Source organism: Ochotona princeps, chromosome 8 (genome assembly GCF_030435755.1).
Source record: "Ochotona princeps isolate mOchPri1 chromosome 8, mOchPri1.hap1, whole genome shotgun sequence".
NCBI classification, from domain to species: Eukaryota; Metazoa; Chordata; class Mammalia; order Lagomorpha; family Ochotonidae; genus Ochotona; species Ochotona princeps.
Window position 1 is genome coordinate 54,072,343 of NC_080839.1, and position 12,668 is coordinate 54,085,010.

At 50.0% G+C, this 12,668-nt stretch overlaps 1 protein-coding gene across 1 annotated transcript in view; it reads right to left on the reverse strand.

Moving 5' to 3' along the window:
- Window positions 1-7,940: 7,940 nt before the first annotated feature.
- The window catches only part of GALM (galactose mutarotase), a 43,187-nt gene continuing 38,459 nt past the window's right edge, over window positions 7,941-12,668 (reverse strand). Inside the window, exons 5-7 of the mRNA XM_004582743.3 lie at window positions 10,667-10,808; window positions 8,812-8,986; window positions 7,941-8,251 (exon numbers count right to left, since the gene is read on the reverse strand). Of these exons, the coding sequence (XP_004582800.2) occupies window positions 8,174-8,251; window positions 8,812-8,986; window positions 10,667-10,808 (395 nt within the window). The 3' untranslated portion in view covers window positions 7,941-8,173. The remainder of the gene's footprint in view (window positions 8,252-8,811; window positions 8,987-10,666; window positions 10,809-12,668) is intronic.

Sequence of the window (12,668 nt, forward strand, 5' to 3'; positions counted from 1 at the left end):
TCCTGAGATTGCTTTTTGGAGTTTTGACAACTGGCTGAAATAATTGGTTACTATTATAAAACTGTATACTTGGCAGGCCTGTTTATCTCTTGCACTTGGTTAGCTTTACTTGTTCTGTATTACAAAGATGAGTTTACCCAACAATAAATCTACAGAGTTGAATAAATAATCCTGATAATTCAATTTTTGAAAGAGTAAGCCTTCAGCTAAACCCTAGAAAGGATAAAGGTGTGTGTGGGGGGAGCAGTGGGTTGAAGTTATTTTGAGAAACCTGTTAGCCTTAGGGGAAATGGAATATTGTCTAAAGTTGCATCTTTTTATTGAAAAGTCAGATATACAGAGGAAGATTTTCTGTCTGCTGATTCACTCTCCAAGTGGCCTCAATGGTTGGAGCTGAGCCGATCTAAGCCAGGAGCCAGGAATTCCTTCCAGGTCTCCCACATGGGTGCGGGGTCCTCGGCTACTTTTTCAGGTCATAAGTCGGGGGGCTGAAGGGAACCCAGACCGGGATTAGAGGGCGCCCATATGGGATTCTGGCGTGTGCATGGCAAGAACTTTAGCTGCTAGGCTACCGTACTGAGCCCATAAAGTAACATCTTTGCTTTTTTTTTTTATTAAAGTAGCATACAGCTTTTGAAAAAATTTTAAAACTTTATAAAATTATAAAGATGTACTTACTTCAAAGGCAGATTTAAGAATGAGAAAGATTGCTGGTTCTTTCCCCAATTGTCACAGTTGGGATTGTGCCATGCTGAAATCTGGAGCCTGGAATGCCATCTGGTTCTGGCATGTGAGTGGCAGGAGTCCCAAGTGCTTGGGCCAGTTTGCTGCTTCCCCAGATGCATTAGTGAGAAGTTAGAATCAGCAACTAGGGCAACAGTAGCATGCACTGGGGTTCCATATGTTCCGGCTGCTCCACTTAACCATCCAGCTTCCTCGTGGCGAGGGAAAGCATTTGAGAATGGCCCCAGGTCTTGGGGCCCTGCACGTGTGTGGGAAACCCGGAGGAGGCTCCTGGCTTGGTTCAGGTCTGTCCACTTTCAGCCACTTGGAGTGGGTCAGCAAACAGAATTTTCTCCTCCTCTGTGAATCTGACTTTCCAACAAAAAAGAGTAAGTCTGAGACAAAAAAAAATCAAGCAACCAGTACTCCATATGGGATCTGGTGTTGTGGGTGGCAGCTTAATAACCATACGGGCCAGGAGTAAACCCGTTAAATGAACAACACCTCCCTTCCCTGGTCCTATATTCTGAGTGATTAGGCTGATAAGCTTTTCGGATCACAGTACTTAAGCTACTGATAGAATCATGTGCTTCGCATATTCATTCTGCCCAACTGCTGGCAGTCACTGATTTTTTTTTTTTAAAGGTTTATTGATTTTCATTACAAAGTCAGATATACAGAGAGGAGGAGAGACAGAGAGGAAGATCTTCTGTCTGATGATTCACTCCCCAAGGGAGCCACAGCGGCTGGTGCACGCCAATCCGATGCTGGGAACCAGGAACCTCTTCCAGGTCTCCCACACAGGTGCAGGGTCCCAGTACTCTGGGCCGTCCTCGACTGCTTTCCCAGGCCACAAGCAGGGAGCTGGATGGGAAGTGGAGCTGCCGGGATTAGAACCGGCGCCCATATGTGATCCCGGGGTGTTCAAGGCAAGGACTTTAGCTGCTAGGCCACGGCGCCAGGCCCAGCAGTCACTGATCTTGCCGAAGTCTCCCAGCTTGTCTCGATTGTTACACTGTATTGGGATTCGGAACTCATGGCCTGTTGATTGGTATGTCAGTTGATCATAGTTCCTTCCCTGCCTCCCCCCCTTAAAGTTAGTTTATTGAAAGCAGCAGAGAGGTAGAGACATACCTTCCATATGTTGGTTCACTCCCTAAAGGGCCAAAGCCAGCCTGGTGTGGGCCAGGCAGAGTCGGAAGCGGGGAACTCCATCCAAGTCTCCCATGTGGGTGGCAGGGACCCAAGAGCTTGGGCTGTCTTGCGCTGCTTTCTCAAGCATGTTGGCAGGAGGCAGGATCAGAAGCAGAGCTGCTGGGACTTTAGCTGGTACTCTGATAGGAGATGTTGGCATTAGAAGTGGTGGCTTCTGAATAATCCTTTGTTGGGATCTACCACAGTTGAAGCATTTGCATACCTGCTGTCTTAGTTGCTTCCAGTAGGAAGCAAGTTTAAATAAAGTTATATGCAGGTCTATATATAAACCGTGTTAGTTTGCAGTTCCTTTGAATGTTAATACCAAAGAGCATGATTGCTGCATTGTATGGGAAGAGTGTGTTTATTCCAACTGTGGTCTCCCAGTGGGATGTGACTGCGTGGGCAGCAGCATTGCAGGAGAGCTGCCTGCTTGCTCCCAGTAGGTCCGCTCTGCACTGTGGGGCAGCAGCATTGCAGGAGAGCTGCCTGCTTGCTCCCAGTAGGTCCGCTCTGCACTGTGCACTGGCCATTTGAACTGGCAACCCAGTTGTATGTTTACATTTTCTTGTTAGCATGCAGCATTTTTCATATGCTGAGTTATGCTGATTGGCCATCTTTGTTGAAAGGCCTGTTAAGGGTTTTTGTCCCCTTTTTTTTTTCTTTTCTCCTGAAAGTTTTTGTTTTGAGAGATGAGTTACAGGGAGATTTTTTCCACCCTTGGACTGGCTTTCCCAGGGCTGAAACAGGTGCTGACTTTGTGCCTAGCTGTAAGCTGGATCAGACTGCTGGGACTCCTGCTGTGCCAGTGTCAGCCTCAGGAGGGCAGCAGTTCTTCTACAACAGCAGGTGTGGTAGGGATCCTAGGGGTGGAGCCCAGCCTGAAGCAGCAGCTTGGGTGTGAGCACACTCAGTTTGGTGGCAACTGTGGCAAAATATGTGTTTTTTTCCCTCAGTCTGGAAAATTTTCGTGTGTTCAGAAATCTGCTTTGGGTTCCCTAGCTCTCAATATATTTGAACTTCTGTAATAGTGAGAACTCTTCGTAATGTAATTGGTTATTGACTTCAATGGGTATGTAGCCACAGGACATTGCTGTTTCCTTGTTGCCTTGTTACTGACACCTTTAAGTACCTGTGTTGATGGGTGAGTTGATTATTTTTTTTTTTAAAGATTTTATTATTATTATTGGGAAGCCGGATGTACAGAGAGGAGGAGAGACAGAGAGGAAGATCCTCCATCCGATGTTTTCACTCCCCAAGTGAGCCGCAACTGGCCGGTGCACGCCAATCCAAAGCCGGGAACCTGGAACCTCTTCCGGGTCTCCCACGTGGGTGCAGGGTCCCAAAGCTTTGGGCCGTCCTCGACTGCTTTCCCAGGCCACAAGCAGGGAGCTGGATGGGAAGTGGAGCTGCCGGGATTAGAACCGGTGCCCATATGGAACCCTGGCGCATTCAAGGCGAGGACTTTAGCCGCTAGGCCACGGCACCGGGCCCAAGATAAATTAATTTGAAAGGGGAGAGCCTCTTTCAGGTCTGCCATGTGGGACGGTAGGAGCTCTAACATTTAGGTCCTCTATAGCTGTTTTCCCAGGCCATTAGTAGGGAGCTGCATCGGAAGTGGAGCAGCTGGGGGATGAACCTTCCCATGCTGGACACAGGCTCTGCAGGTAGTGATTAGCTGCAGCTCCAGTGCTTAAAACTTTGTTTTGTTTTTATGGAAAAGGCAGAGAGACAAAGATTTTCCTTTCTCTGACTCACTTCTAAATGCCCCTAACAGCCAGTGCGGGGGCATGCTGAAGCCAGAAGCCTGAAATTCAGTCCATGTGTCTCACATGGGTGCAAGAACCCAACTACCGTGATTGCTGCCTTCCAGGGTGTGCAGGTTGTTAGGAAGCGCGAGTCAAAAGTAAATCCAGGACTTGAACTCGGGCTTCGTTGATAAGCCTGGGTATTTTTTTTTTCTTTAAGATTTATTTTTATTGGAAAGTCAGATACACAGAGAGGAAGATCATCTATCTGTTGATTCACTCCCCAGGTGGGTGCAAGGCCGTAGCAGAGTTGAGGCAATATGAAGCCAGGAGCCAGGAGTCTCCTCTGGGTCTCCCGTGCAGGTGCAGGGTCCCAAGGCTTTGGGCCATCCTCAACTGCTTTCCCAGGCTGCAAGCAGGCCACTGGATAGGAAGCAGAGCATAAGTAGATGCAGCTGTTACAGTGACCCTGCACCCGCGTGGGAGACCCAGAAGCAGTTCCTGGCTTTGCAACAGCACAGCTCTGGCCATTGCAGCTGCTTGGGGACTGAACCAGAGGGTGGAAGATCTTTCTGTCTCTGTAGATCTGACTTTTCAATGAAAACAAATCCTAAAAAAAAAAAAAAAAGCAGGCTTAGAGAAGGAGAAAAAGATCTTCAGCCCATTGGTTCTCCCCAGATAGTTCCAGTGGCCAGAGCTGGGCTGTTCCAAAGCCAAGAACCTGGAGTATCTTTGGGGTCTCACTTGGGTACAAGGGTGCAAAAACTTGAACCATCATCCTTCACTGCTTTCCCAGACATTAGGAGGGAACTGGATTCAAAGTGGAGCAACTAGGACTTGAGCCAGTGCCCATATTTTTTTTTTTTTTAAGATTTATTTACTTTTATTGCAAAGTCAAATATATATAGAGGAGGAGAGACAGAGAGGAAGATCTTCCATCCGATGATTCACCCCCCCAACTGACCTCAACAGCTGGTGCTGCGCTGATCCCAAGCAAGGAGCCAGGAGCTCTTCCGGGTCTCCCACGTGGGTGCAGTGTCCCAAGGCTTTAGGCCGTCCTCGACTGCTTCCCAGGCCACAGGCAGGGAGCTGGATGGGAAGCGGGACAGCAGGAATTAGAACTGGCATCCATAAGGGATCCCAGAGCATTCAAGGTGAGGACTTTGGCTGATAGGCCACCGTGTTGGGCCCAGTGCCCATATTTTATGTCAGTACTACAAACAGAAGCTTACAGCACTGGGCCCTAGAAATTATGTTTGTACTTAGGTCATTCCATGTTTCACCTGGGGTGAATGCAGAAAGTGAGACCTCAGTGCTGTGAGCACTGATGGGCAGGAGTGACAGGTTGCTAATATGCAGAAAGGATGTGGGTATTTTTAGGATATCTCTGTGTATATGACTTGGAGAGCAAAGTACTAGAGTTAAGGTGTACAGATTCCTTTTGCAATAAAAGTGGCTATAACTCAAAAAATAGAAATCTGTAAAAGCGTTAGCTCCACCTCCCTGTAAAATTGTTGAATGCAGGTGAGGCAGCTTGGCCCATGTCAAGTCCTTGGACCAGCAATTTGTGTGTCATATGAGTGTCAGCTGCCTGGTGGTTCTCTAGGTTGGATTGTGCTGCTTAATGGCTTGGAGGTGGCTGCATCCTATACCCCTAAAAAAATGGTTCCTTTTTTTTAAGGTTTATTTATTTTCATTGGAAAGGCAGATATACAGAGGAGGAGGAGAGACAGAGAGGAAGATCTTTTGCCTGATGATTCACTCCCCAGGAAGCTGCAGTGGCCGGAGCTGTGCCTATCCGAAGCCAGGAGCCCGGAGCCTCTTCAGGTTCTCCCACGCGGGTGCAGGGTCCCAAGGCTTTGGGCCATCCTTGACTGCTTTCCCAGGTTGTTAGCAGAGAGCTGAACAGGATTAAAACTGACGCCTATATGGGATCCCAGTGCGTATGAGGCAAGGATTTTAGCTGCTAGGCTACTGCGCTGGGCCCTAAAACTATATTTTAAAAATTGTATCCTTGAGGCTGTGTCTTGATCTATTTTCATTGGAGTTCCCTAGGAGTGTGTGGCTAGTTTGGGCCTTGGACTCTGCTGTGTTTGCCTCCCATCATCCAGAAACCTGCTGTCTGCCAGGCTATACACTTGGTCTGCTTATGCAGCACCTACATCATAGCTTCAGTTGACAACATCGTTGGGCTTGGCTGCTGCCTACCAGGGAGATGCAACAGGCCTCCCTTCCCACATAGGTGTTTGCTTGTTCTGTGGTTGTGCCCTCACACAACCTTCACCATGAGCTGAGGACGGAGGAGAATGGAAACAAACCTGGGCAGAAATGCTGAAGACTCGCGGTTCCCACCCAGAGCCCTGCAGCTTTTCATACATAAAGACATTTGACATTTGAATGTCATTTCTTGGGTTGGCTTCTAGAGCGCCAAAATTGTTTTGTCGATTCTTTCACTGTTAGCATTGCCTTTTGTAGATCTACTGATCCCGTTACTTGAATATAGCTGAAAATGTTACCCAGAACACGAGAGTTTTTATTGTGAGCTGGGCAGCCAAGCTGGACAAGTTGGAATGTACAGGGAGAAGGACTGGGCTGGAGGAGGACTGCACTCCTGTCAGGAGTGTCCAGGTGGGATCCATCCTGTGGCATGGCATAAGCTGCCACCTTGACACTGTCCTTAGTGGGCCCCTGGTCAGGTTCTTTTCCCAGGCCCTCTGCACGGTAGGGATGAAGGGTGTGAAAGGGTGGACGGCAGATGCCCAAGCTGCTGGGGCGCTGAGTCCAGAGGGTGCCTTCCTTCCTGGGTTTGAGCAAAGGCCCAGAACACTGCACAATCTGTACCTCCACCCCACAGCCTGCTTCTAGGGGCTTCTGGACAGCTGAGTTTTTGGTCATGATTCGTCTCCATTAACTGCCTAATTCTATTTTATTGGAATCCTTGCCAGGGTGTCTGTCCCTACAACCCTGCCATGTAGGGGGTGAGTCCTGTAGAGCAAAGAGGTCCCTGGCTGGAGAAACTGACAGATGGCCCAACGTCCAAGTCCTCTTCCTCCCAGAGGAAGCCACAGTGTGTGACTTTACCGGTGGTGCACTTCACCAGCAGTCCCGTCTCTCTTCAGACAAGATGCAGGATGTGCACTCCACAGTTCTGTCCCTCTCTTAAGAGAAGATTTGTAACTGGCAGTGTTGATGAGTGGCGACCGTGCACTCCAGCACTATATCTCCTCGCTCCAGGCCATCTTTTGCTGTCATAGGACAGAGAATTTGACATACCCATAACCTTGACCATTTCCCAAAGGCCTTCGCCTGAAGATTTAAGGAACAGTGAAGAAACTGGAGTCTCCTCAAGAGGCAGATTTTGGCTTTATTTCAACTGATTGTGGTACATGAATGGTACAAATATATTTGAAAATCAACAACCCACACCCATCACTGATGATTTGGTGGCCCAGGAAAGGAAGAGCCCCTAGCCTCATCCACGTAACTACATCTGTTCCCCGTGCGACGTGTGCCCCTCGCTGGGCTGGCACATGGGGAGCTGGCCGAGGGAGGGCGTTGACGCTGTCCTCACCCTAGCACAGCTCCCAGAACTTGTTTCTTGTGCTTGCTTTGGCTGGGCAGGGCTTTCTCAGTTAACCCCAAAGGCAGATTCTTAAATGGTTAAGTTCTTTGTGGATATTTTGATCTTTTCCCCTGAAGTGACATCACTTTGAAGGCTAAGAGTTCACTTCAATCTAATACTTCCTGCAAAAGTGACTCTGGGAAGAGAAGTTGGCTCTAACAGAGCAGGGCTCACACCCCTCTTTGCCCCCTCAGGGACCCTGGGAAGGCTCTGGAAGGCTCTGGTGGAAGCAAAGACAATGACATGAGTTGGCATGACCAGAAGTCAAGTCCTGGCTAACAGTTGTAGCTTGTGGCAGGTCACTCTCTTGCTCTGGGCCTGAGCTGCTGCTCTGTGGTTTGAGCCACCAGGGCTGGGTGGGGCTGAAGCCAGGAGCCTGAAACTCCATCAGGCTCTCCTTAGCCATCTCTTACCACCCAGAGGCACAGGATCCCATCTGGTGGTGTGCTAAAGAAGCTGGCACACTTTGGAAATCACTCTTGATTTCAAAGGTGGTTGTGGGCAGAGGAGGAGGGAAGAGAAAAGTGACAATAGCAGTATCAAAGGAAGAGTGGGCAGTAGGAAAGCACAAGGCGTGGGGAAGAAATGGAACCAATAGCAGCCTAAGTCTCCTGGGCAAGGCTCGGGGTAAATCGGCCGATGACACTTGTGGTTGGATTTTACTTGCCCGGAGAAGAGAGCTGATTGTTAGACGTGGCCTGGAGCCAGGCTTGGGAAAGGAAATCCACATTTCACACTGATTATCTAGTCGGCTACCATTCATACAATTCTAATTTGCCGGATCGCTTGGAAGGCCTCTCAGTCTTCACCCACATCTCTGGACTGGAGACAGGCTGCGGAGGGGGCTCCTGGTCTGCTCTCTGCAGGATCAAGTGTGCACACTTCCTTAAGCAACAGAAAACTTGAACCAGGTGGTGTGGTTGTATTCCTCCTCAGGCCTCAGCAGCACAGGAGGGAAGTTGGACTGTGAAAATGGGGAAGCAAGCAGGACACATCATTAGTCATACTGGGTGTGCTTCCAGAATGGGTTCTGTGGAAGCCAGTCGTGCAGGTCTGCAGAGATGAAGCACTGGAACCAGAATGGAAATCTCCCACATCCCTCGGCAGGCGCTGTCATAGCAAGAGCTGCTCGATGCAGGCATTAGAATATTGATTTACACTCTGGTCTAAAGTGCAGGGTACTTAGCAGGGGTTGACACTTAGCAGGTGGAAAAGGTCGTGAAACAGCAGACAGGAAGGGCCAATGTGGAAGAGCTGTCTCAAAGCGTGGGTGCAGAACATGCATGGGTACTGAGGAGGAGCACCAAGCTGACCTGAGGCCTTGCAGGTGCATCGCTTGAGCTCTTTTTAAACATGTAAGCATCATGCTGGTAACTTGACTCTGCATGCTCTGTGTTTGTCATGACATGAAGGACAGAACAGTGGAATTCTGACACATACCAGCAGGCCGGAGTGCTGTGAGCTCTATCATGTAGTGTGACCTTGGATAAAGCCCCACTCCAACAAGCCAGCCTGTGGCTTTACCTGGTTGACTGCGTTAGGCCAGTTCTGGGTCTCCAGGCAGAAACCACAGTGCTTGGGATAGACTGCTCCGCCCTTGCCCTTCAGCGTGCCGTCCAGGAAGTTGGCCGTGTAGAACTGGACCCCAGGCTGGGTGGTGTACACTTCTAGTACCCGCCCGCTTGCAGCGTGACGCACCCTGGGAGTAAAGACAAGCCACAGATGAGTACAGGGTGGAAGTGCTGGCAGGGAGAGCAGGAGCTGGGAAGACACATCAAGACAAGAAGTGGATCTGGCCACAGGGCAGGGGCAAGGAGCGTGCTGGACAGAGGTAGGAAGGGCACTGTGGAAAATTCTCAGAGCTTTGTGAGGGAGGCCATGTGGGTAGATTTGTTTCAAGATTTATTTGAAAGGCAGCATTAGGGAGTGAATGTGAGAAAGAGCAAGGCATCTTCCATCTGTTGGCTCACTCCCCAAATGGCATGCAACAACCAGGGCTGGTAAGTCTGGAGCCGGCAGGCTGGAACTCCAGCTGGATTTCCCGCAGGGATGCAGGGACCCGAGCACTTGACCCATCCTCTGATGCTTTCCCAGGCACGTTAGCAAGGAACTGTGAAGGATGTAGAGCAGCCAGGACTCAAAATGGCTCTGCTATGGGATGCTGCGTCACAGGTGGCAGCTTAACACGCTGCCCCACAACATTTACTCCTTGCAGGAATGGGTGGTTTTGAGGATCCCCAGGAGCACCCCTTTTCTTTCGGGGAGAGGGCAGAATAGCCTCGGCCCAGGCAGCTGCAGGTAGGAGTGATCCACCGGCTTAGGGTGCTGCAAGGGTTGAGCTTCTCCTAGACAGTTGGAGCTCTCAGCTTGGCTGTGTCTTCTGAGAGAGAAGATGCTGTTGAAGTCGGCCCCTTCCTGGGGTTTGAGCAGCTGTCTGTTCACCAACTCTCCCCCTAGAACAGTCCTGTGTGGGCTCCCACAAGGTCTTCTGTTTCCCTTGTGTACAACCAGAGCTCTCCAGAGCTGATCCTACGTGGCTGTGCACCTGGAATCAAGGGGTACAGATCCAGAAAGACATGCACCTGACAGTATTACCAAGAGGCCAAACATGGAAACAGCCAGCATGCCCCCTCTACCCAATGTTGTCCACCGAGAGGTTCAGTGAAAGACACATGGGAAGAGGAGGACCAGGATTTGTGCAAGTGGGAAGAAGCTGGGAGGACCCCGTGGGGTTGGGACAAACGGGAGCGATAGACACAGAGAAGGAGGGCGACTAGGGTTGGTGGGGGACGCAGCCTGGCTGTGTGCTGGGACTCTGAGGGAAAGAGGGTTTGAAAATTCCTAGCATCTCCCATAGAGTTGCAACAATTTGCTGTATTTAAAATCCCATTCATTGCACTGCCATACACTGATTATTAGTGTCAAGCAAGAGACTGGCTCCTGGGATAGAGCCGAGGATTCCCCAACATGAAATGACTTGAGTAAGAAGAGGCAGGTGTACGTGAGCACGGTGCAGACTGAGGCTGGAGGTACGACAGCTGCAGGGAACCCGTCGCTTCCCTGACTTGTGCTGTGGGAGTAGACAAGACACAAATCACGGATCAAGAAAGGATAGAGGGCTCTGGGAGTTTGGTGCAGGAAGAAGTGGCTTAGGGCAGAGATGAGGACGTGGGAGTAGGCGGCATGGGGATATTGGAAGGCGATAAGGATTTCAACTCCAGAGTTCGCACATGGCGGGGAGTTTTGAAGAGCTACAGGCTGTAGGATTTGGTCCCCGTAGCAGAGTAACTGCTATTGCTAACGCCTGGGGGAGAAGTTCTTTAAATGCAAGCTGGTATCTCTTCTTCCCTACTGAGGTAGTAAACAAAAAGCTCCCCACCTTGCGCAGAAATGTTTCTCTTTGGATTGCTTCAGACAGAAATTGTGGTCAAAGCCATCTATGCTGAACTGCTGCAAGTGCTTCCCAAGTTCCACCGGCTGCCTTAGGTCGAAGGCAGTTCCTTGCACCGGGGCAACTTCTCCTGGTGAGAAGAGGTCAAAAGCAAAGGTGGTGAGGACCCAGACGCAGTCAGAGGGTACAGCCTCCTGGGGACCCACCGGTTCTCCATCCCCACACCCCCCAACCAGGAGACGAGAAGGGAGCCTGGGTGCTGGGAAGGAGAATGAATTCTTGATGCTAGAACATTCTGTGGATTGCAAAACTGCAGTGGTTATCATAGTCACAGGCATTGGCACTTGAAAATGTGCCAAAGTCAAGGAAACATGATTTCCGTAAGAGGGTGATAGGTGCCCCACTCATTCAGTCTCCTTACTGACATTTTTTTTTCATAGGAGTTTACCGCAAAGCTCATAACCACACATTAGCGCCAGGCATGGCTAGCTAGAGAAGTCCTGGGGTATGATTCTCAAATCATGTGGGGTCAATGGCAGCCATCCTGCCCCACGCATCTTACCATCAGCCTGTGGACACACTCCAAACCACAGCAGGAGCTGTTTTTAAGAATCCTGGAGCAGGGGCTGGCACTGTGGCATAGTACATTAATTCTCTGCCTGTGGTGCCAGCATTGCATATGGGTGCTGGTTCAAGTCCTAGCTGCTCCACTTCCCATCCAGCTCCCTGCCAATGTGCCTGGGAAAGCAGTGGAGGATCGCCCAAGGCCTCAGGCCCCTGCATTGATAGGATGCAGTTGTCTCTAGTGACAACTTATCCATCTGTGCCACAATATCTGTTTTGAAGTTATATCCTTTAAAAAAAGTATTTATTTATTGAAAGGCAGAGAGAGCAAAAGAGAGGTATTCTATCCACTGGCTCACTCCCCAAATGGCCAAGCTGAGTCCCTGCACCAAGTGGGAAACCTGGAAGAAGTTCTAGGCTCCTGGCTTCTGACTGGTGCAGTTCCAGCTGTTATTTTTATGCAAAAGAGTTACAGAAAGAAGGAGAGACAAAGATCTTCCATCTGTTGGTACACACCTCAGATGGCCCTAATGGCTAGTGCTGAGCCAGCTTGAAGCCAGGAGTTTCTTCTGGTCTCCCACATGGGTGCAGAGGCCCCAAGCATTTGGGCCATCCTGCATTGCTTTCCCAGGCTATTAGCAGGGAGCTGGGTCCGAGGGGGAACAGGGACTGGTGCCCGTAGGGGATGCAGGCATCACAGGCAGTGACTTTACCCACTTGCCACAACACTGATCCAAAGACATGATTATTTTCACCTTTTAAAAATCTTTGAGTTTATCTCATGGTTTAACCGGCATGGGGTTTTCTTTCTTCATGGTACCTACAATGATGGTGAACTTTGTAGTTGCTGGCATCTTCAACTCGATCAATCTGTAAAATTCGTTTGCGACTTTTTCTGTTGTAGTGAAACCACTGAGAAGTCACCAGGGCTTTGAGGCAGAAAAAAGGGCAATGGGGATATTGTGCGAATCATCTCAACAGGAGACTTGGGGGAAGGAGACGGCTCTCGCCAGTGGGCCCAGCGTCACGTGCAGGGAGGCGGTGACGCCGGCCACCAGCCCACTGTCGATGGAGCCCTTCTGCTGCCACCAGTGGGCCCAGCGTCACGTGCAGGGAGGCGGTGACGCCGGCCACCAGCCCACTGTCGATGGAGCCCTTCTGCTCTCACCAGTGGGCCCAGCGTCACGTGCAGGGAGGCGGTGACGCCGGCCACCAGCCCACTGTCGATGGAGCCCTTCTGCTCCCACCTCTCGTTCTCTCCCTTCCAGTTCTGTTCAGATGTTAGGACAAGCCATTTCAGGGGACACGATTTTCTTTTTTATTTTAATTTGAACTTGTACATGTAATACATTTAACAAACGTAAAAGGATAGAAAATACTACAGAATAAGACAATTGTTCTCAGTTTTGCCGGCCACATCTCCACT